This window comes from Gorilla gorilla, chromosome 16 (assembly GCF_029281585.2).
Source record: "Gorilla gorilla gorilla isolate KB3781 chromosome 16, NHGRI_mGorGor1-v2.1_pri, whole genome shotgun sequence".
Classification (NCBI taxonomy): domain Eukaryota; kingdom Metazoa; phylum Chordata; class Mammalia; order Primates; family Hominidae; genus Gorilla; species Gorilla gorilla.
The window spans coordinates 81836965-81857972 of NC_073240.2; the positions used below are offsets into that span (position 1 = coordinate 81836965).

At 46.2% G+C, this 21008-nt stretch overlaps 2 protein-coding genes across 7 annotated transcripts in view; one reads left to right on the forward strand and one right to left on the reverse strand.

Annotated features, from left to right (window-relative positions):
• Positions 1 to 21008, forward strand: part of ARNT2 (aryl hydrocarbon receptor nuclear translocator 2) — a 197114-nt gene that overhangs the window by 31102 nt on the left and 145004 nt on the right. For 4 of the 6 annotated variants that reach the window (XM_004056650.5, XM_019011003.4, XM_063698766.1 and 1 more), the window contains exon 2: positions 15808 to 15922. In XM_004056650.5, the coding sequence (XP_004056698.1) occupies positions 15808 to 15922 (115 nt within the window). Of the gene's footprint in view, positions 1 to 6184; positions 6378 to 7842; positions 8024 to 15807; positions 15923 to 21008 lie in introns of those variants that run through there. The other 2 variants (XM_004056649.5, XM_019011005.4) reach the window with 2 other exon arrangements.
• Positions 1169 to 10516, reverse strand: LOC109023493 (uncharacterized histidine-rich protein DDB_G0274557-like). Its single transcript, XM_019011006.2, has 2 exons — positions 9293 to 10516; positions 1169 to 1402 (listed from the first exon to the last, which is right to left on the reverse strand). The coding sequence occupies exons 1-2, from the start codon at positions 9951 to 9953 to the stop codon at positions 1329 to 1331; spliced, it is 735 nt and encodes a 244-aa protein (XP_018866551.1). The 5' UTR covers positions 9954 to 10516; the 3' UTR covers positions 1169 to 1328.

Consider the following 21008-nt stretch of genomic DNA (forward strand, 5'->3'; position numbering starts at 1 on the left):
GGCAGCACCTGGATCCTTACCTGCGGGTAAACCACTGGGATGTCTGGGGTCACTCTCCCCTCCTGCCGGTTGTCGTCTGTACAACTCTCCACGCTCACTGAAGCCCAGTTTCCAGGGAGCTCCCCAATCCCTTAGTGTCTGCAGATACAGCCAACAACCAGCACTGCCATCGGGCCACCTGGCCACACACCTCCTGCCCTCTGCCTGCCCTCGTCCTTTCCTCAGCCAGGACACCCCATTGCCTCCTCCATAGGTGCCAGCTCTGCCCGAGGTTCTCTTTCCCTCTTGGAGTGATGGAGGCTGGCAGTACAGAGTACCCTTCCGTTTAAGTTTTGGTTCTCACTTTTGAAGAACTCTGAGCCTCCAGGATTGCGGGCATAGTAACTTCCTCCTGAGAAGAGCCGTTATTGGGTCAGTCCCTGCTTCAGAAGCAGCAAGGTCCGTTGCTGCTGAGCGGAGACTACATGGGCCTTTGAACTGGCTTCCTTTCATCCTGGGCCCTGGTCCTCCCTTTCCCACCCCTTCCCATAGAACCATTTGCCTCCCAGTCCAAACAGCTGCCCCCCTCCCATGCACATTGCTGACCCCACAGCCCTCTCACATTCCTCTGGCTCAGAGGCCAGGTTCCCTCCCTCCCTCTGTCCACAGAAGCAGGCAGTACTAAGGATATGCTGTCCAAGGCCATTACCGGCTTAGAAGTGGGAGGCGTGTGGGCTTCAGAGACAGCTTTGAAACGGCTGTGGATCACTTGGCACTGATTTTGCACCTGAATAATTGAGAACCTTGTATGTGCCTCTTAGGGCAGCACTCAGGGCAAAATTTATCCATTCATTGATTCATTTATTCATCCGTGTCAAAAATATGTGTTGATGGTAAAAGGAATTTGAGGAGGTATGGGCAAAAAAAGGAAAAAAATGTGTTGAATGGCTAGTGCATCCCAGCTACGATGCCATGCACATGTGCAATTGTGAGCACATTGTCTTCAGCTAACTGCACCAGAAGCCTCCACTTCCTACAGCCCAAGTCATCCCCTCCTTCATCCTTCCCCCTCCCTGCACAGCTCCCCTCCTTATTCAGCTTTCCCCCACCACTTTTACCTACAGACTCAGGGATGGGCCCCTTCATCTTGGATTGATGCTTCGTCAGCCTGGGTGGGGCAGCGGTAGGTGAAGTCTCAACATCTTATGAGGTCTGGACTCTGATCTTACTGAGTTTCAGGATGCTGGCAGGTAAAGCAGCTGGGATCTGAGCAGTCACCAAGGCTTCTGGGAACGCCGTTCTGTGGGGCCCACTCAATCTCAAAGAAGGTGACAAGGAAAGCATGGCCATCACTGAAGGGTGTGGTGATTCCATACGACAAATGAATAGACACTGCTTCCTGACCTCGGGGAGTTCCTCCTACCTGGGGAAACAGAAACACACAGCAAGTGAGGGATTCTAACTGTATTGTGTTCCTTCACTACATCCATCCAGGTGTCCCCATCGTGGTGCCACCTCCATAGGGTTTGAGTTAAATGTACAGGAAGTGCATGTTGCTGTCCACTGTCTAAATTAGGAGTGATACTCCCAGGACACCCACATCCTCCAGATGATTAACCATCTGGTATCCTGGCGGGGGCTGTGTTTGCTTCATGACTTGTGTGGGCCCTGGCACCAGGAAGGATGGTAGCTGCTCTCATGTCTGGACAACAATCAGTACACGTGGAGAAGGGGCACATGTCCCTGGTTATGTGGACAGTCTTCATTTGTGCCTGGGATTTTAACGTCTCTGCATGCTATCTGATTTAGTATTTGTCCCACTCTCCTTCAAAGGTGTGGGTTTTGCATAACTGAGAAGGCCAGGGTATCTGTGAGCCCAGCGGGCACGACTCAAGCTTGACTCACCTTGTCTGTTACTTCCTGGTTAAACAGTGTTTAGAATCCACGAACTTATTGCCTCCTCCAGAGCCTTCTGCATCCGTCCCACTGATTGTCTCTCCTGGTTTGTGCTGTTTGGCACCTCTGGTTCCCAGAGCTCTCTGGATTTACCTGCTGTGTCACTTTTCACACAGCTTGTCCTGGCTGTTTGCTGGTCCTTCTTCTCCCTTCTCGATGGGCTCCATCTTTCCTTTCAGTATATTCAGGGCCTTATACTGTGCCATGGAATAACCTCAGTCTACCCTTTGTGGAGAGAAGTGGGCCTTCACTCCTCACTGCTCCAGCATCAAGAAGTCACGAGGTTGTGAAGGGAGCCACAGGAGGAACTGCACGCTCGTCAGGCCACTGTTACCTCTTGCCCCGACTTCAGAGCTGGTGGCGGTGTCTCCCCCACCTTGAATAACTCATCTTTTAATATTTTCTTTGCCAGAGTCTCACCCTCTCCATCTCTCTTATCCCATTTTTGTCTCCTCTCCTCTTTTGTGGCCTCATCTCCCCAGTTTTTACTCTTTCCTGAGTATTTCAGATATTTTACCGTGCACATTTACTACTGTACTAATCAGAAAACCCTGAATGTGATCACACCCAGGACACGGTGATAATGATGCTTCTTTCACAGTGTTGCCATGTGGATTTATGAGCCTGCTCAGGGCCTGCCACCTCTTTGAAACTCAGTAGCTATTTCAGCCTCAAATTCTGCCTTTTCCCCCTTTCATCACCTCTGTCCCATCCCTGTAGGGAAGTTTGCTCAGCTGGAGGTGGCTACACCATTTCACAGCTGCCGGCTTCTGTTCCCCTCCCTAGTTCTGTGTTCCCAGTTCCCACGCAGCCTGCCCACGGAGCCGAGCATTTAACTTACCTTCGATTATATCACTTGCATTGCTTCCTGATCATAAGAGTATTATATTTTAAGTTTTTAAAACACAGAGATAATAGAAAATAAGTGGGCAGTAAAAATCCTATGTAGTCTTACCATTCAGTTATTAGCTTTGTTCCTTTTTAAAATGTATTTTCCTACACACACACACACACACACACACACACACACAGAGTCTCTTTCTCTGTCTGGATGTACACATATTAGAGGTGCGTTGAGTTAATTCAGTTTTCCTTAATGCTGAATGGCCGAGCATCTATATTTGGCTCTGATTGAGGCTGATGCTGAATCATTGAATGAAAATATGACATTCTAACAAAAATAGTTATTGTTCTTATGTTATTTTTATTTATTAGGATTCCTCACATTGTAAAGTTAAACTCTAAGTCAGAAACAGTTGTATCTAGACCTTGCCCGCTGCTGGATACTCCTGTGCTTACCATGCTGCAATTTATTATACTAAATATAGACATTTGTTTGCAACTGAGTTTGGTGGAGGAATGAACTACGTTGGTTTTGTTAATTATGTCTGCATTGGTGATGATTTACTACAGATGTTATGGTGTGATATGGGAGGATTTTTCCCTTGTGAATTTTTGAGGTGGCACAGTTGATAAACTTGGCAACTAATTTGTCCTTATAAAGATATGAAGGATTCCAAATAAGACTTTTTCTTGAAAGATGCATGGTCTAAACAGAAACAGGTAGAAAAATTTAAAATCCTAAAGATTGTTTATTGTTGTGAAGGCCAGCATACCAAACAATTCCACAAAGACATAATTTATAATATACACTAATAATCTCTTTTATTCTGTTTTATAGTAGTATTTATGGTTCTGTACATATCTTGGCTCAGAAAGAATATGACAGTCTTTGTAAAAGTAGCAAGCAAATGTTTTGCCTCTTTTTTCGGGGGGGGTGATGGAGTCTGGCACTGTCACATGGGCTGCAGTGCAGTGGTGCAATCTTGGCCCACTACGACCTCTATCTCCTGAGTTCACGCGATTCTCCTGCCTCAGCCTCCCAAGTAGCTAGGATTATAGGCACACGCCACCACGCCTGGCTAATTTCTTGTATTTCTAGTAGATACGGGGTTTCACTGTGTTGGCCAGACTGGTCTCGAACTCCTGACCTCGTGATCCGCCCATCTCGGCCTCCCAAAGTGTTGTCTCTTAATATTCGTATTATTTCCTCACTTCTTATTAAATGTAACTATTTGTTAAAGTTCTTGATAATTGATTTGCACACAAATTTTGCATATAAAATTAATAGCTTTTACCATATGGTCAAAGATTACTGCACATTTCATTCTTGCAATAATATTTATATTTATACACCATCTGACTGGGAGAGTTCAAAATACATCATACATACAAGGAGCTTTTTAATCTGAATACATCTAGAATGCAGATTTACATTTGAAAGTGAACATGAGGACTTGAGCAATAAGTTCATGTGGCATGGCTTATTTGTAGTATTGATGTTGTTATGCTATAGACGTAGAGATGGTGGTGACCTGAGTATCCTAAGGCCATTGATCATGCACAAGTTCAGGGATGCCAGAAATGATCTTGCAATAGGTATTCGACTGTTTGTCCTTTCAAAGGCCAAGGCATTCATTTAGAAGCCATGGCCAAATAATAGGTTTTGGGCAAATAGTGTAGCTGAAGCTGAACTTTGATGGATCCCTGATAAATATGTTTGCATATATGATTTTGTATCCTGCTCCATTAACTTACTCTTAGCATTTTCCTATAACATTATCTCTGAAATCATGATATTTAAAGTTTGAGTAATTTTTATCTGGGAGTATTCCATAAGTTATGAGCTTTTCTCTTTATGTCAGGCTTGTTAGTTGATTTGGTTTCTGTTCAACTTCCAACTGCCTTTGGACAGTCAACATGCATCTTGGTCATTCATTTTTTTCCCCTACCTTTCATATCCTCAGCCACTGTGAAGAGGTCTCTGCAGTCACTGAGAACTGGCCTTTTCCCTTTTATACAGGAAGGTTCCTCAGGTATCTGAAGACTGTTTTATCCCTCCTTCTGCCTCAAGGACTCTCCAGGCTGACAAGTTGTGTCTCACTAGCAGGTCCTCCTCAGTGAACCCTTCACCATCCCATGGTTCTTTCTGGTATTTTTGAATGTGGAGAATCAGAGCGTTGAACCCTCCTGTGTACTCTTCCACCAGCAACCCATGCCTTGCACTTTCTCCTTCAGGGTCTGTCTTACTGCACAGGGCTCTTGATTCCCTAGACTCAGGTCCTGGTAGGCCAGAGTCTAGGTTTTGGCTGAGCTCCTTCTAAGACCTCATTAGGGACATTCAGTTCACTGACGGACACCAATCCTTCCAACCTAGATGTTCTGGGCTGGCTTCTGTGTGGTTGATGACACACACTTTCTTCTGATGGTCTGCGGCTTCTAGGTTTGACTCAAGCATGAGACAAGTCATGGGTGGATGTCTCATTGCAGTTAGACCTGTGGGGTCATCTCGCAGAGTGGGGCAGGTTGAATGGGTCACTCATCCTTGTTGTCTTGCTCCAGAATCATATCCTTGACAGCAGCCTCTCCACTTTTCTTCCATTGGAATTACTGGTTACCCATCTTCTTGCTGGGTCTGTTTTATTTTTACTCCTTTTACAAATTTCAGCACAGAGATTACAGGACTTCAGCCCACAGGGTGGAGAAGGAAGCTGGAGTTAGTGGGTTTGGACACTAGTGGGAACATGGGGAGTGACACCATAGTGTGCTGTAGTGCAGTGCCCCTGTTCTAGAGAGCCAGAGCTCTACCTGAGCCAGCACTGTTAGCTGAGGTGGGAGGGCATCTCCCCAGGCTGCCTTGGGATTGGTTTCAATTCCCTAATGCCAAAACCTGCCTGCCTACTAGAAGGGGCTCAGGCAGGCATCCAGGGCTTGGTATCCAGGCTGGAAGCACCAGCCAGAGGAGACAGGACCTGGCTTCTTCTTGCTTTCCCAGGTCCAGTGGCCATCCTCTTCTCTATTGCAGAGACCCTGGCCCAGCCTGCTGATCAGAAAAGAATGTCTTACAGAGGATCTCACGGCTGGTTAAAGCCGAGCATGGATCTGCAGTCAGAGTTCTCTGATTCTCAGTCTAATGATTTTCTGTACATTGTGCTATAAAAATGCTACCCCATGGAGGTCCTTCGGGAATCATGTGCCCTGTCTTCATTCCAGAAGTAAGAGGGACCCTCCCTTGCTTGGACTTCAAGAAAAATCCTTTATTATTTCTCACTAAAATGTTTGGATAAGAATCTAGATTTTTCAAATATGCATTTGTTATGGTTTCACAGGAAATCCAAGTAACCGATTTTTCAGAACCTAAGCAGTTAATGCTAGAAATTTTGCTGCAAATAAATTGATCAGTATGCAAGACAGTTGTCACGGCTGAATCATGGTCCACAGTTAAGGTAAACAGATCTGTGATGACATTTTCTGAGCAGAATACAAATGCAGCTACATTTCCTCCCAGAGGTTTCTGACATTTCTTCTACACGGATAACAGATTCTCCTAAGAAGGTGTTGGTCACAAGGAAGAAAGATCTTTGTTTAATCCCTCTGAAAAGGTAGGGCTGTGATATTTGATGTGCTTTCTGTGAAGAGAATTGTTCTAAGAGAGATGAATATTGAGAAGAGCATTTTTCTTTGGTTAGTTGCCTGCCCTCACCCCCCTCCCAGCCATGGAAAGAGCCTTTTGGTTTTTCATTTATTTGAATGGCCATTAAAATATTGTGTGTTGTCATGTTGTGAAAGTTTGCATGTAATTGATTTTTTCCCAATGTAAAGATCAGGGGATATTTTTCTTACTTGGATTCACATGAAATGTGGGGAGAGCAAGATGTCTTTTTTTCCATTTCCTCCTGTTCCTTTCATCTGTAATGCTCTCAAGTTCCACGTTTTTTCCAGGTTTTCGCTGCCTACACTGTATTATAGGAATTCTACACAGTACGTCTGCATCTGAAATGTGAAATAGTCTGTAGCTAGATGCTGCATTATAAGCCAGATATGTTTTCTGTGTTATGGTGAACCTTACAAAATCTTTAGCTTGTACTGATTTTTAAATGAGCTCCAAACCTCATTCCAACTTTGTCTAAGAGCAGACAGTCATTTCCCCTCTGTGTGTAATGGGAAACAATTTCCTGAGGGGATATTTGCATTTGGAGTCAGACTGCTGCGAATACAGATATTTCTGTCTATTTGTGCATTTGCCATCGGTTATGATCAGGGACCTGAGCAGAGATCTAGACAAGAGCGTTGCATTTGAGTGGGGGAATAACTCTCGATGTGTAGGGAGTTGCAGTTGGGATAAAAGACCAGAAATCTCCAGGGACTGGAAATGAACAAGAAAGCATACCCCTCAGAGGGGGCTAAATGACTCTGCTCAGAAATTCTGGAGCAGTCAAAGGAACGCTTTTTAGGAAACGGCATCTTTCCTATCATACTTCGTTCCTCCCAGAGCATTTTTTGTAGTCCATTGCCAGGTTAGCATAGGGGTGGTGTCCTCCAGGAAGCCTTCTCAGATCTTCCCAGCCTTCCCCACCACATGGTATCCAGCATCCCTCACAGCATGCATTTCTCAGTGTGAAATTACTGGGCTCTGTGCCTCCATCACACTTAAGACTGAACTTGTCAGAGGCAGGATTGGGTCCTTTCATCTCTGACCATCGTTCAGCTTCTAGCACAGCCCCTGGCTCAAAAGAAGAGCTTTGCAAATGCTGCTTGTAATTGAAACAGAGACCACTTTCTCACAGCAACCTCTGCAAAAGGAAATAATGTCCTGATAAACTCCATGTCTTAGCTGAGGAGAAACTGAGGAAAATAGTGATGAAGCCAGAGCTAGAAGTAGGCTGCTACTGAATCTGTGGCCCCCTGATTCAATGAACTGAGGAATGCGTGAGCACTTGTACCTCTACTTTACTGCGAAAGTCCTCCTGTATTGAGCATGTGTGGCATGGTAGTTGTAAATATGCAACTGGCCCAATCATATTTTTCTTCTGTCTCTAGAATTTTTTTGCCCTATACAGTGTAGGAGGATCAGGTGACCAAGGTTTTTTAGAATTTTCCCTTTTTGGGATCTGACGCCGACACACTATTTTGAGGCAGTGACATCATCTCTTTCCTCTGGCATGCCCTCCTTGCGGCTCCATCATTCAGGCCTTGCCATCTCTCACCTGGACTGCGGTGACCTTCATTCATTCCAGGAGAAGTCCAGGTACAGTAAGAATGAATCACCAGGGACCAGACCTGGACCGGGTAGGGGAGGGGTTGTTCAGAGACAGGCCTCCTTGAGGAGTGATATTTGAGCAAAATCTAAATGACTGTAAGGAACTAATGAGGTGAAGAGAGAGAGGAGAGCTTTCTTGCCAGAGGACATAGCATATGCAAAGGTCCTGGGGTCAGAACGGAACATAGTGTGTTCAAGAAACTGATAAGGCAGCATGGCTGGAGCCAGAGAGGTAGGCTGGAGAGGTAGGCAGTGGCCTGATCACACAAGAACATGTTGATCATGGCAGGGAACTCCAGGTTTGGGCTAAGAGGAAAGAAAATGTGTTAGAAGACAGAAGCAAGGGCTGGCCTTGTCTGATGTGGCTTCCGAGTGTGGAATGAGTGGGAAGGACAAGAGTGGAATGCAGGAAGGTCAGGGGCGTCCTGAGGCAGGCCAGCAGCAGAGCCCAGAAGATGGAGAGACCTCTCAGAGGTTCGGAGGTAGCAGCAGGGCTTGCTATTGGATTGGAGAAGCAGTAGCGGAGGCAGCGCTGCTGCCAGGCACCTGGATGAGATCACCTAGGAGGACACATAGGATAGGAGGCTGCACAAGATGCCCTGAGGTCTGGAAGAGGAGGAAGAACAGGCAGAGGAGGCCTAGGAAGAGGGGCCTGAGGCAGGAGGTGAAGGACGTGGGCCTGGAAAACCAGGCGAAAATGCTTGAGACAGAGCAGGGGGCCCCATCCCCATAGAAGGTCAGGGGCAGAAGAGCCACTGTTTGCCTTCACAAGAGTGGCCTTGTGACGATGGCAGCCCTCTAGTGGGGTGACAGACAAGAGAAGGTTGAAGGAAGCATGGGAGGCGAGGAACCAGCAAGGGGAAGCAGCTCTTTGGTGGTTTTGCTTCATGAAGGGGAGCGGATTACTTTTCCTTGTGTAATGGAAAATTCGGCCTTGGCTTTTGAGATTGATTTGAATTTTGATGTGTGTTATAGAATGCGTTCATGTTTCTATGCTGCACCAGATGCCTGTCTTTTCTAAATGTGGCAAACCCTCAGCTGCTTGGGGAAATCGAGGTGAGGGTCCTGTTCTTCATGCCCATTTCAGATGAGTTCCTTGCCAGGCGCTGCTTGAGCTACCCGTGGCAAACTGGAAACAAGAGGGGATGGATGACTTGTCCAGGATCCCTGGGTTTCCTTCTGAAGGGTGCGTAGGGCTGTGGGGTCCCAGGGCTGTGACAAATGCAGGGCACACTTCCCCGCTCAGGCGAAGCTTACCATCAGCGAGGAGGAAGCTGTTCCCTGTGAGGTCCGGGGTGGGCGGTGTGTGTGGTTTGTGTGTACGTGGTGTGTGTGTGTGTGTGGTGTGAGAGAGGTGTCTGTGGTATGTGTATGAGTAGTGTGATGTGTGTTTATGGTGTGTGTGTGGTGTGTATGTTGGTTTGAGTGGTTTGTGTGGTGAGATTTCTGTGAGTGGTGCATATGTGTGGTGTATGCATGGTGTGTTTATTGATGTGAATGGTGTGTGCATGTGTGGTTTGTGTTGTGTGTGGTGTGTGGGGGTGTGTGTATATGAGTGGTGTATGAGCAATGTGTGTTGTGTTTGCAAATGATGTGTGATGTGTGTGAGTGGTGTGTGTGTGTGGTGTGTGTGTAGGTGTGTTGATGTGAGTGGTGTGAGTGGTGTGTGTGTGGTGTGTCCAAATGGTGTGTGTATGTGAATGGTGTGTATGTGTGTTGTGAGTGGTATATGTGTGGTGTGTGTGTGAATGGTGTGTATGTGTTGAGTGATGTGAGTGGTGTGTGTGGTGTGTTGGTGTGAATGCGAATGGTGTGTATGTATGTTGCTGTGAATGGTGGGGGAGTGTGGGTTGTGTGAGTGGTATGTGATGTGTTGTGTGTGAATGGTGTGTGTCGTGTGTGTGTGAATAGTGTGCATATGTGTCGATGTGACTGGTGTGTGTGGCACGTATGTGAGGGTGTGTATGTGTGTTGATGTGAGTGGTGTGTGTGGGTGTGTGTGGTGTGTGTCAGTAGTGTGTATATGTATGTGTTGATGTGAATGGTGTATGCAGCGTGTGTGGGGTGTGTGAGTGTTGTGTATGTGTGTTGAGAGTGGTGTGGAGGGGTGGGGTGTGTATGAGTGATGTGTATGTGTGTTGATATGGGGTGTGTGCAGGTGTTGTGTATATGTGTCGAGAGTGGTGTGGGGGTGTGTGGTGTGAGTGGTGTTTGTGTGTTGATGTGAGTGGTGTGTGTGGAGTGTGTAGGGTGTGTGCAGGTGTCGTGTATGTGTGTTGATGAGAGCAGTGGGGATGTGTGTGGTGTGTGTGAGTGTTGTGTATGTGTGTTGATGTGAGTGACGTGTGGGGGTGTGTGGTGTGTGTGAGTGGTATGCATGTGTGTTGATGTGATGATGTGTGTGTGTGAGTGGTGTGTGACATGTGTGTTGGTGCGTGAAGCCCTGAGAGGAGGTGGGTGGGAGACAGGATGGAGGAGGCCGGTGCAGCATGGACTGGGTGCAGGCTCCCAGCTCAGGACTCAGCTCCGCACAGGGAGACCCGAGTGGGGTCTGCACTCCCTCCTGAGATCCGGGTGGGCCTGACAGCTGATGTAGAGACAGGACTCTGGGTAGAGGGACCACTGGAGGTCGGAACAGGTGGAGCGCCTCATCTCAGGCTCACGGGGTTTGCAGCTCCTCCTTCTGTCTCTGGCCACAGCCTCACGCGGGGGATCGTGTTACGAGTGGGGTGCTGAGGAGTCCAGAGGGCCCTCTGCCCCCTCTGCCCCTCTGACCTCTCTTGCACTCCTGTGAGTTAGAACCAGAAAAGCAACATTATCGAAGTGACTCAAGTCCTCACCATAGCAAAATGACTCTAAGTGGTGTTAGCATCTGTGTGTGTGTATTTTTATTGAACACTTACATGTGCTTACGCTGTGCCAGGCATCATTCTAAGTGCTTTACAACGATTAGCTTCTTTAATCCTCATAACTCCAGGAGGTGCGTTGCTATCCCCATTTTGCAGATAGAAAACCAAGGCACAGAGAGGCTAAGTAATTTGCTCAAGGGTTATATAAAGATCACACGTACATACACGTATAATGTCTGCTTGGAAAAGACGTTCTGTTCTAGGGGAAAGTAACAGAGGAGAAGGAACATTTCTTCTACTAGACATGATAAATAATTGGCTTTCCTTAATACTCACAATAACCGTGTGATGTAAGTATTTTCCTGATCTTGTAGAGGGGGAGACTGAAGCTTCGCAAGGTTCAATAGCTTGCGCACGGACCCCATGGCTAGATGGAGTGACCCCAAAGCATGAACATGTCCTACGTGCCATACAACTTTCATCTGGGCCTGTGATTGAGAATCGTGGCCTTAGCACGTCTCTTGCCACCCCGGGGAAGGATCTGCCTAACCACCTGGCCTCAGCCTGGGCACCACAAGGGACAGGGACCCCACAGTGGGTGGCCAAACACGTAAGAGCCTGCTCTGCCCTTCACTAGCCATGTTACAGGGTACAGGGCTGACCGGTCCCTGCCGAGTTTCCTAATCTGTAAAATGGGATGAATTTCCATTTATTTTACAGGGTGGATGTAAAGCTTGTGCAAAGAAGATGGCAGAGTGCTGGGAACACAGTCAGTACCCAACATAAATCTTAGTTTAGGTAAAATTTTATCATTGTTCTTAAGCCAATCCGTCCCATTATTGGACACTTACTATTTAAAAAGGGCTTCCCCTTCCTCTGTCTCTGTCTCATTCATTCATTGCTTCCAGTTCTCACCAGTTATATATATTTTCTCCTGTGTCTTCCACATGAAACCCTTTAAAAAGTATTATTCTATTTGTCATCACTCAATTGAAATATCATTAAATTAACATTAAATTAACACATGCATTGGGAGAAAACTAGAATATTCAAAAAAACAAGAAGAGCTTTTAGGATAAAATAAAACCCACCTGTAATTCTCACAACAGAAATAGGCAAGTTTAACATATTAGTGTATTTCTATCTGCCTTCTAGTCTTTTTTCTGTGCATATAACACACACACACACACACACACACACACACACACACCCTTCCTCTCATCTCCCATCACAGCAAGGTAGAAGCTATGTCTGTTAGGTCCAGGACAGCGGGGAGTGTGTTTGCTGTGTGTCAGGGGTGTACATGTGCATGAATATTCTAATGCCTGTTGACACAGACTGCTGAGCTCTCCTCTGGAAAGGCTCTACTCATGAATACCCACAGCTGCAGGGTATCGTGGTGGCTGCACAGCCACCCTGGAGGTATCCAAAGTGTGATTTCCTCCCTATACAGTGCAGTGTTCAGTTCTCTTGGTGAGTGAAATTCAGAAACCCTGGAGCACATCATCAACTGGCTTGCAGGGCTGCTCTTCATCTGAAGGTTTAGCCAGCTTTGCTCTATTGATACCAGGCCTTGTCTTTGGGACTGTCACCTCCAACCTGAACAGGGACCTTCCTAAGCCACCTTCTTTGGATGGACATCCCAAGAGTTTTGTTTGCTTCGACTTGAGTCACAGAGAAAAGATGCCAGATTTGGGAAGCTGGTGCCAGACTTTTCCAGGGAAGGCTGACAGCTGATCACATTATAGATACGGACATAGATTGCAGAGGAGAGAGACTTGTTTTTTCACTTTTGTTTGAATTTATTAAGGGTGGCTCCTAAAAATCAATATTAGAGAAAATATTTTATCTTTAAAGTCAATGTTAGTCTCATCGATTGCATTTTCTGTTTGGCTTATTTAGTATCCAGAACACTTAATTACCAAAAATAGCATTTGATAAAATGAGGCATCCATTCCTTAAATAAACTTTTTAAAGTAGACATAGGAGCAGATTCCTTGACAACAGAAACAGTGTCTGTCTTAAACCGGCAGCTCATTCCAGTTAAATGCAAGGTTCAAGCAAGATTGCTTACCATCAGCATAATCATGATCATTTTAGTTATTGTTGCTTGAGTGTTTTCTTTTCCCAAGCACTATATTAGGCTCATCACATACCTTGTCCTTAATTTTTAAAATGCCCCTTCAAGGTACATATTATGAACATTTCACAGCTGACACTTTGACCTAGAGTAGCCCCGTCACTCATAGCTGGGAAGTGTTTGAGTTGTGATTTGAAACCAGATACATTTGACTGCAAAGTAGTGACTTTCTTTTACCTCATGATAGGTCATTTTTACTCAATATTGCTCTGAAAGTTCTGGCCAATGAAATAGGACATGAAAAAAAGAAACTAGACATGAAATCAGACAAGAAAAAGAAAGATCACTTGTGGGCATCCACGCAGGTCATCTAATCTCTCTTTGCCTTGCTCCCTTCATCTGTTGGAGGAAAGAAAGGACTTGGTTTTCAGTATTCCTCATCCTTTGCCCCACCAGCCAAGGTTTTGGGGAGCTTTACTTTTTTCAACTTATATTGCCAAAACTATCGACATTTTTGTTTTACCCAAATTAAATTCAGGTGATTGGAACAGGGAAGGGATGACAACCTTTCTAGGATTACCAACAATGGCTAAGATCTCTTCCAGCCTGAAATTTCCTCAACTCGAAGGCAGGAACGAGGTAATGGCTTTAAAATACCAAAACTTGGGCCTGTCGCGGTGGCTAACGCCTGTAATCCCAGCACTTTGGGAGGCCGAGGTGGGCAGATCATGAGGTCAGGAGATGGAGACCATCCTGGCTAATACGGTGAAACCCCATCTCTACTAAAAATACAAAAAAAATTAGCCGGGCATGGTGGCGGGTGCCTGTAGTCCCAGCTACTCAGGAGGCTGAGGCAGGAGAATGGCGTGAACCCGGGAGGTGGAGCTTGCAGTGAGCCGAGATCATGCCACTGCTCTCCAGCCTGGGTGACAGAGTGAGACTCCGTCTCAAAAAAAAACAAAAAAAACAAAAAAAAAACAAAAAACCAAAACTTGTGCTGCTTAGAACATTAGCTGAGCAGGTGATCCATTTTTAAAGTTTCCACAATTAGAGATATTTATGATATACTGGGATAACCGAAGTTAAGCAATCCTCTTTATATAGGTAGGACTTGTCAATATGTTTTTAGTGGATGTTGGAATCTCCAAGAAAGGGGGTAAGTGCACAGCTTTTTTCTTAACTTATTTGACCGTGGAACTCTGTTTCTTGGAGAATCTTAAGGGGCTGCTGTTCTGTGGAACTTATTTTAGAAAGTAGTGACTTTCATTGTCATCTGTCTTTGCTGTAACAGTGATTCTGCCCTTCAGTTTGGGGACATAATGGACTCAATGTGTTTTAGCCTCCATTTCAGAAAAATATAAATATTTTATCAAAGCAGGCAGGTGATAAAGTTGCTGGATTATTGCTTTTAATACTGTCTAGCTGTCACAAACTCAGTTGTCTAAAGGGGAGAGAATTACTTTAAGAGGAGGATTTTTTTTTTCCTTGAGGACTTTTTGATGTGTACCTTGGTTTAAAAAACAAAACAAAAGTGTAATCATTCCCCAAGTTTTGTGGACATAGCAAGATGACTAAATTAAGCTTTTGTTTATTGTGAAATTGTATTGTGTATTGTAAAATTCTTCTTCAAGAGTTTTGAGTGGGATAGTTCAAGTTGAGCTTCAGATGTGTTTATTAAACATACAGTGTTTTGGGGCATAACTGTGGGTCAACTGTCACAGAACTCCCTGAGTTCTACTGAAAGGAAAGAGCAGTAACCTACACCAACCATGCACTGTCAACATCACCAGGCATCTCTCTCCACTAAGAAGGGCCCAGATTCCTTATGCATCCTGACCCATCTTTTATATATATTTTTGTAGATTGCTGCTTCCCTTCTTCCCCTGGGTAAAAGTTGAGCTAAGAAAAGCTAACACTGTGGAAGTCCTTCCCAACCACGGTAAACAGAATCACAGAGGCCACTTGAAACATTTGTCGAGCCATGGAATGGTCTGGGAAAGGGTGCCTGAGCTTAGGGGCTCTCCGTTAAGTAGGAAAGAGAGACTGCTTAGTGTGGTTTCTTTGAAATCAGGGATGCTTAAGATGACCTTAACGAGCTTCCAAAATTATCTGGCTTATAAGAAATAATGTCTTGGCCACAATGTGCAGGAAAGGTACTCTTATTTAGTAACAGACCTTCTTATTCTTTAAATTAATATTTATTCCTGAAAAGGTCCAGCTCTGGAGATCCAGGAAGCCTCAGCCTGGCCTGCTATAGCCTCAAGTGATGCTTTTAACACCCTAGAGCTCACTGTCTTCATCAAGAACAGAGGGGCCAAGCAGGGCTCAGATACTCAGGGCTTCTGAGTCCAGAGTAGGTGTGGCAACCAGCCTTTCTGCTTGAACACGAACCTAGGGCAACGGAGGGGCAGCGGCGGGCACTGCAGCAGGGCGTTGCCTCTCAGGGCGTGTGCCCCATCTGGGTTACCAGGAGTTGGTTCTTTCCCTCAGGCCTTAGCTGTGCTGCTCGGATTCCTCTGCATCTTACCTGCCTCCAGGTGGTCAGGAGACAGGAGTCCCTTATGAAAGCTGCTAAGCTCTTTTAATTCTGTTTAATTCTGTGGTTAAACTGTTTAACCACAGTTCCAATCAGTAAATATGAGAGTACTGCCAGAGATACCCTTTTCCAGAGAAAGAGGAAAGACTTGCCCCAGCCACGTAGCTGATGATGGCAGAGCGGCCGCAGGATGCAGTTCCCTGGGCTCTCTGCGCAGGTGGTGCTTCTGGTACCGTATGACAACTTTCTTGCCTGTTACTGGGCTTTTCTGGCATTGACAAAACCTCTTGTCTTTGCTGAATTCCAGAAATGGCTTCAGACATACCTGGATCTGTGACGTTGCCCGTTGCCCCCATGGCGGCCACCGGACAGGTGAGGATGGCGGGGGCCATGCCTGCCCGTGGAGGAAAGCGGCGTTCCGGGTAAGCAACCTCAGCGTTTCCAGGAATTGGCTTAATAAATGTTGAGCAATGCTCTTGACCTGTTAGGAAAATATTGTTTCTCCCCCTCCTGTAGAATAAAAGCTCAGCAGTTTGCATCCTGTTTAACTTTTACAAGATTCCTAAATATGCACATGATTTGCTTCTAAGTGTTTTGGGCCTCGGCACCCAGCTGGGGACTTCTGTTTGCTTGTCCTTGTGGTGAGAATGTGCTTTGTGATCCTGCTGGGCCTGGCTCAGGCCATCTGAAGGGAGAGGGCTCACCCGTCATCCTGCCTGAGCCTCCAAGTCAGATTTGGCAGCACTGCTGTGCTGAGCTCCAGCCCCTGTGGGCTGCAAAGATTCCACCCTGGTGCTGTCCATTCTTTCCTCCTTCAGAGATGGTGTGCAGGAATTCCTTTCAAAAGAATTGGCTAAATCTCAGTGCTTGAAGACCAGACAGTTGGCATTGTCTGCTGCTCTGCCGGTGAAGGTGGTAATAACACTAAGTACTATTGTTCCAAGTGTACTTGTTCTGATAGGGCCAGAAATGTCATCACTCTTGAGCAGATGGAACCAAAACTGCACCTATTCATGATCCATAATGTTTGTGGCTGTACACAGACCTGAAAAACCAACCAACCAACCAACCAACCAACCAACCAACCAACTACCCACCAACCATCCAATCAACCAACCAATCAACCAACTAACCAACCAATCAACCAACCAACCAACCAATCAACCAACCAACCAACTACCCACCAACCATCCAACCAACCAAAATCCTGCAGGAAAAACATGATGGACATTTTCAGACTCAAGATATCACCTAGCCCCTTTCTCCTGTTGAATCCATTTTATTTTCGATGCACTATTTGATAAACAAGGTTTTTCATGAAGTTGAATCAATTTGTACTTTTAAAGCAATTTCTGATAACACACAGCTCCTTGGGAATGCAACTGTCTGGTTACAGCAGAACCCACTTCTCACAGCCCAAGGCCTGCAGGGTGTGCCCGTTTTTAGGTGGTCCAATATGATTCTTAAAGGGAGCATAAGTGGAGGCAATGGGAAGTATCAGGATCTGGGATGGAGTGTGGCTAGAATGCAAAAGCATATTCAGCCTTGTAATTTTAGGTTGGAAAAAAGACTGTTATGTGCGTTGTATAGTCTCTAAAGGAGGGTCTGAGATTTTTATGATGAGGGAGAGGGTTAAAAAGCCCAGCAACAGAGCTCAGTGGTTATGCCAGCTTTCTCTGTATTCAGCACGCTCACTTGCACTTGCTGGGTGCTGATACAGCCAGTTCTCTCTCTGCAGCTGCCACCATCTTTACAGCGGAACCAGCAGAGCTATAATGAGCAGTGTTGGTGCCTGGGGCAAAGCTCCGCAGATCAACTCTGTAATAAATGATGTGGCTCACCTCTGGGGCTTCCTGCAAACCCAGCCATCCGATTTCAACCAGCCATTCTTGCTAACTAGGTGCTAAACTCAGCAGTTGCTAAAAGAAGACAAGAGGTGTCAACTTAATTGATTTTTTTACAATTCCAGGCCTTTTAAAATTATTTTAAATGTCTATGTGCACTCTAACTCGCATTCCCTGAGGACAGAGCCCCATTGCCTGCCCAAGTCCTTTTCCAGAAGAGGCCAGCACAGGGCTCTGTGAGGAGGGAGGTGGGCTGAGTCAGGACCAAGTCCAGGCAGAGATGCTCAGGCCCAGCCTAGTACTTACAGGACCAGAAACCGTCTCTGTGCTGGGAAGTCACCTCTGAGCCTCTGCCAGGAGTTTCCTCTTTCCCTCCCGCAGGGCCTGGGCTGCGGTGAGCCAAGGCTACTTCCCTCCTTGGCCTCCATGTTTCTGACCCCAGCCTGGTGTCCACACCCTGATTTGTGGTTGCTCCCCGAGCTGATGATTTGACTGGGGACCCAGTCCCATTTCTTTTTATTTTATTTTTAGAGACAGGGTCTCGCTCTGTGGCCCAGGGTGGTCTTGAACTCCTGGCCTCAAGCAATCCTCACACCTTGGCCTCCCAAAGTGTTGGGGCAGCAGGCATAAGCCACTGCATCTAGCTTCAGTCCCATTTCTGAAGAAGTCCTGCACCACTGTGCTTTCCTTCCCAGGTCACACACACAGCGTGGCACTGGAGGCAGATGTGGATCCTGAGCAGGCAGAGACAGAGCCTAGCATTGAATTCCACTTAAAGCCAAGGGAATGAAACATCGAGAAAAGCAATGAGAGAGGAAGGAGGATGAACAGCAATTGCTGACAAATCACCCAGGGGCAAGGGCAGGACCTGTGGAAGGCAAATCAATGAGCTTGACCTCTCTAGGGTGCTTGTCCTCCACCATCCTCACTCCTACTTCCTTTTCCCTGCCGGAGGGAGGGGGCAAACAAACCATGATTCCACTTGCCAAGCCTCAATGGCTTAGGGATGTATCCTGTGTCTAAGCAAAGAAACCTCCGTTTTTACAGGGCCGTTTCCATAGTAATTCTTGCATCTGATGTTTTTACATGTTTTGCTGAAATTCTATGACTGAGGCCACCGCTGTTCTAGAAGCTCATGATAATAGCTCCTTCGACCACAGCCAAATAAACACTTAACTAAGTACAAAGGAGACCCTGATGGAAGTCACTCACTCTCATCGAAATGCAGGTAACCCCATGGCAGGCCCCTGCTCCTGTGCCATGGCACGCATTTCCCACTGCCCTCCCTACTGATGGCATGGTGTTCTTCCACCTCCCTTTTCTGTCTGAGAATGTGGGACATAGTGGAGAGACTCAGAGAGAGAGGGGAAAGACGAGAGAGGAGGAATGGGGGTGGTGGAAGGGGGTAGTGGCATTGGCAAGGACCTTCCCACACCCCTATTCCTTGCCTAGGTCTTCCCACTCTGACCTGATTATTCTGATGGAGGGAAGTATCCCAAATTTCCAGGATAACCCCCCTTCCCACCCTAGTGTTCCAAAGCCAATTAGAACCAATGTCTCACAGTTGGGATCCTCCAGGCCTCCCGCTGGGCCTAGCACTGTGGATCTTCATGGTTTAACTTTCTTCCCATTTCCCTGACAGCCTTCATCAGTAAGTGTCTTAGTGAGCTGCCTGCTGTCCCAGCATTTGGGACTCAAGGTGGAGGTTCCAAAGTCCCAGATTCTTTCAAAAGTGATTCCACATGCGTGGGAGAAATGAGCTGAAGCAAGTCACCTGGAATGCATATTTGTAGTAACCTCCCTGATCTCAGTGACAGGGTGGTGAGGGGTGGGGGGCTTCACTGGAGCAAATTCAGTTGGGGGAAGCAGCAGTGGCTAGTTAGGGTTTGTGCCCATCTCAAAGCTAGCTTTTGATGGGGATGGAGGGTGGAGGCTGAGGGCAGGGATGTGTCAGTCCCTTTCCACTTGGAGTCTGATGCTGGGCTTCTAAAATAGCATCACTGAGGAAAAACTATTTTCAAGTTACTTATAGCCAATAGACTATTTTATAGCCATCTCCCTCTAAGGTAACCCTGGGAGCTGCTGGAATGTGGTCAAATTGCAGGTATATTTATGTAAGCAGCTGTTTCTCTTGGTGAACTTTTATGTGCTAGCATTGCTGCAGTCTGGGCTGGCCAGTCCAGGCTCTGAAGGAGGAGCATTTTCCAGCAGCCCTTGACACTTCACTTGTTGCAGAAGCTTTGGGTTTCCCCCGGATCACTCCTTTACTGTCACTGTGGGACCAGCCCTTTTATCTCACTAGAGCATAAGTGACTTCTGTTTAGTGGCTCGTATTTGATGAAGCATTATTATGATTACAGTCACCGTCAGGGAGCTTCACTTCACTCACTCACTCCTAACTGCAAGTTCAGAAATGCTTATCATGGCTTTCTGTCGAGGCAGGCATTCAGGCTCATCGACAGAAAAGTACAGTAAAATGCATTTTCAGCCCCCTTTTTGAAGACTCTTCTATCATCCATTCACTGTGTTGAATTAAAATGAGTACAATAGGACTTAAAAGTCATATTTTGATTTCTCTCCTTTATTATCCAGATGCTGCTGTATAATAGAGACACATACAAGATATAAAACGAAGGATGATTTACTTAGACTTATAGAAAAGAAATAGGCATAGCTTATGGTAGTCCTATGTAAAGTAGAGAATCCAAGATGGTGATAGCGGTCCAAAGCAGCAGCATCTTGGCAGGTGTGGCTCTAAAAGATCCTTTGTGTCCTCCAGGGTTGCATTGTTTTCCATGTTGCTGATGAGCCAGTGAGACTGTTTTCGGGTGGATTGAGTCATCCTGAGTATTTAAACATTTGTGTCCTGATTTATCTCCTGGTTCGCCTCCGAATTCCTAGAGCTGATGGCTGTACACATGCACAGGTGTGAGGCACAGGATCTGGGTCCCTAATTTTCCCAGACAAATGCTGGTTCCCAAGTTCCCAGCGGACTTCAGAAGACTCTGGGTCTGGAGCAAGGCCATCTCTTTCTCATACCCTCTGCTTGATTGAGCCACAGCTGACCTGGCCAGCGTGGTATTGTTTACCATGGGGCTCACTTCCTTATCTGTCTGGTCCCACAAAGGGCTAGGTAAAGAACAGAACTCTTTGCAAAAACAAAGGTGACCAACCATCCTGGTGTGTCCAGGACTTTTCCAGTTTTAGCACTGAAGTCCTAGATCCCAGGTATCTCCACTCCTATACTGAGAAAATCAGGATGGTTGGTCACCCTAAACACACCGAAGATCATGAAGGCTGAGGACAGAGGGCTGGCTTATAAATTGCATTTTGCAGGAGTACTGACAATCACACTCATACCAACTTGAGCTAAAAGGAATTTTAAAGATAACTGTATGTCTCACACCCACTTGTGGTTTTGTTAAATGCTTGCATGAGTTCTTTGGAATGTTGAAACTGCTATTTCTTTTTCTTAACGCTGAAATGTTTTTGACAGCACGCACGGGGTGTTAAATAACCTCCATGTGGACGGCAAAATCGCTCTTCCCCATAGTGAACACTAGGTGGCAGCGTGGTTCTGCGGCTCTGCAGAACTTCGGGTGAATTTGGTTACAGCGTTTTTGGTGCTTACCTTCCCGATGTAATTTTCCGAGAAAGGTGGGGT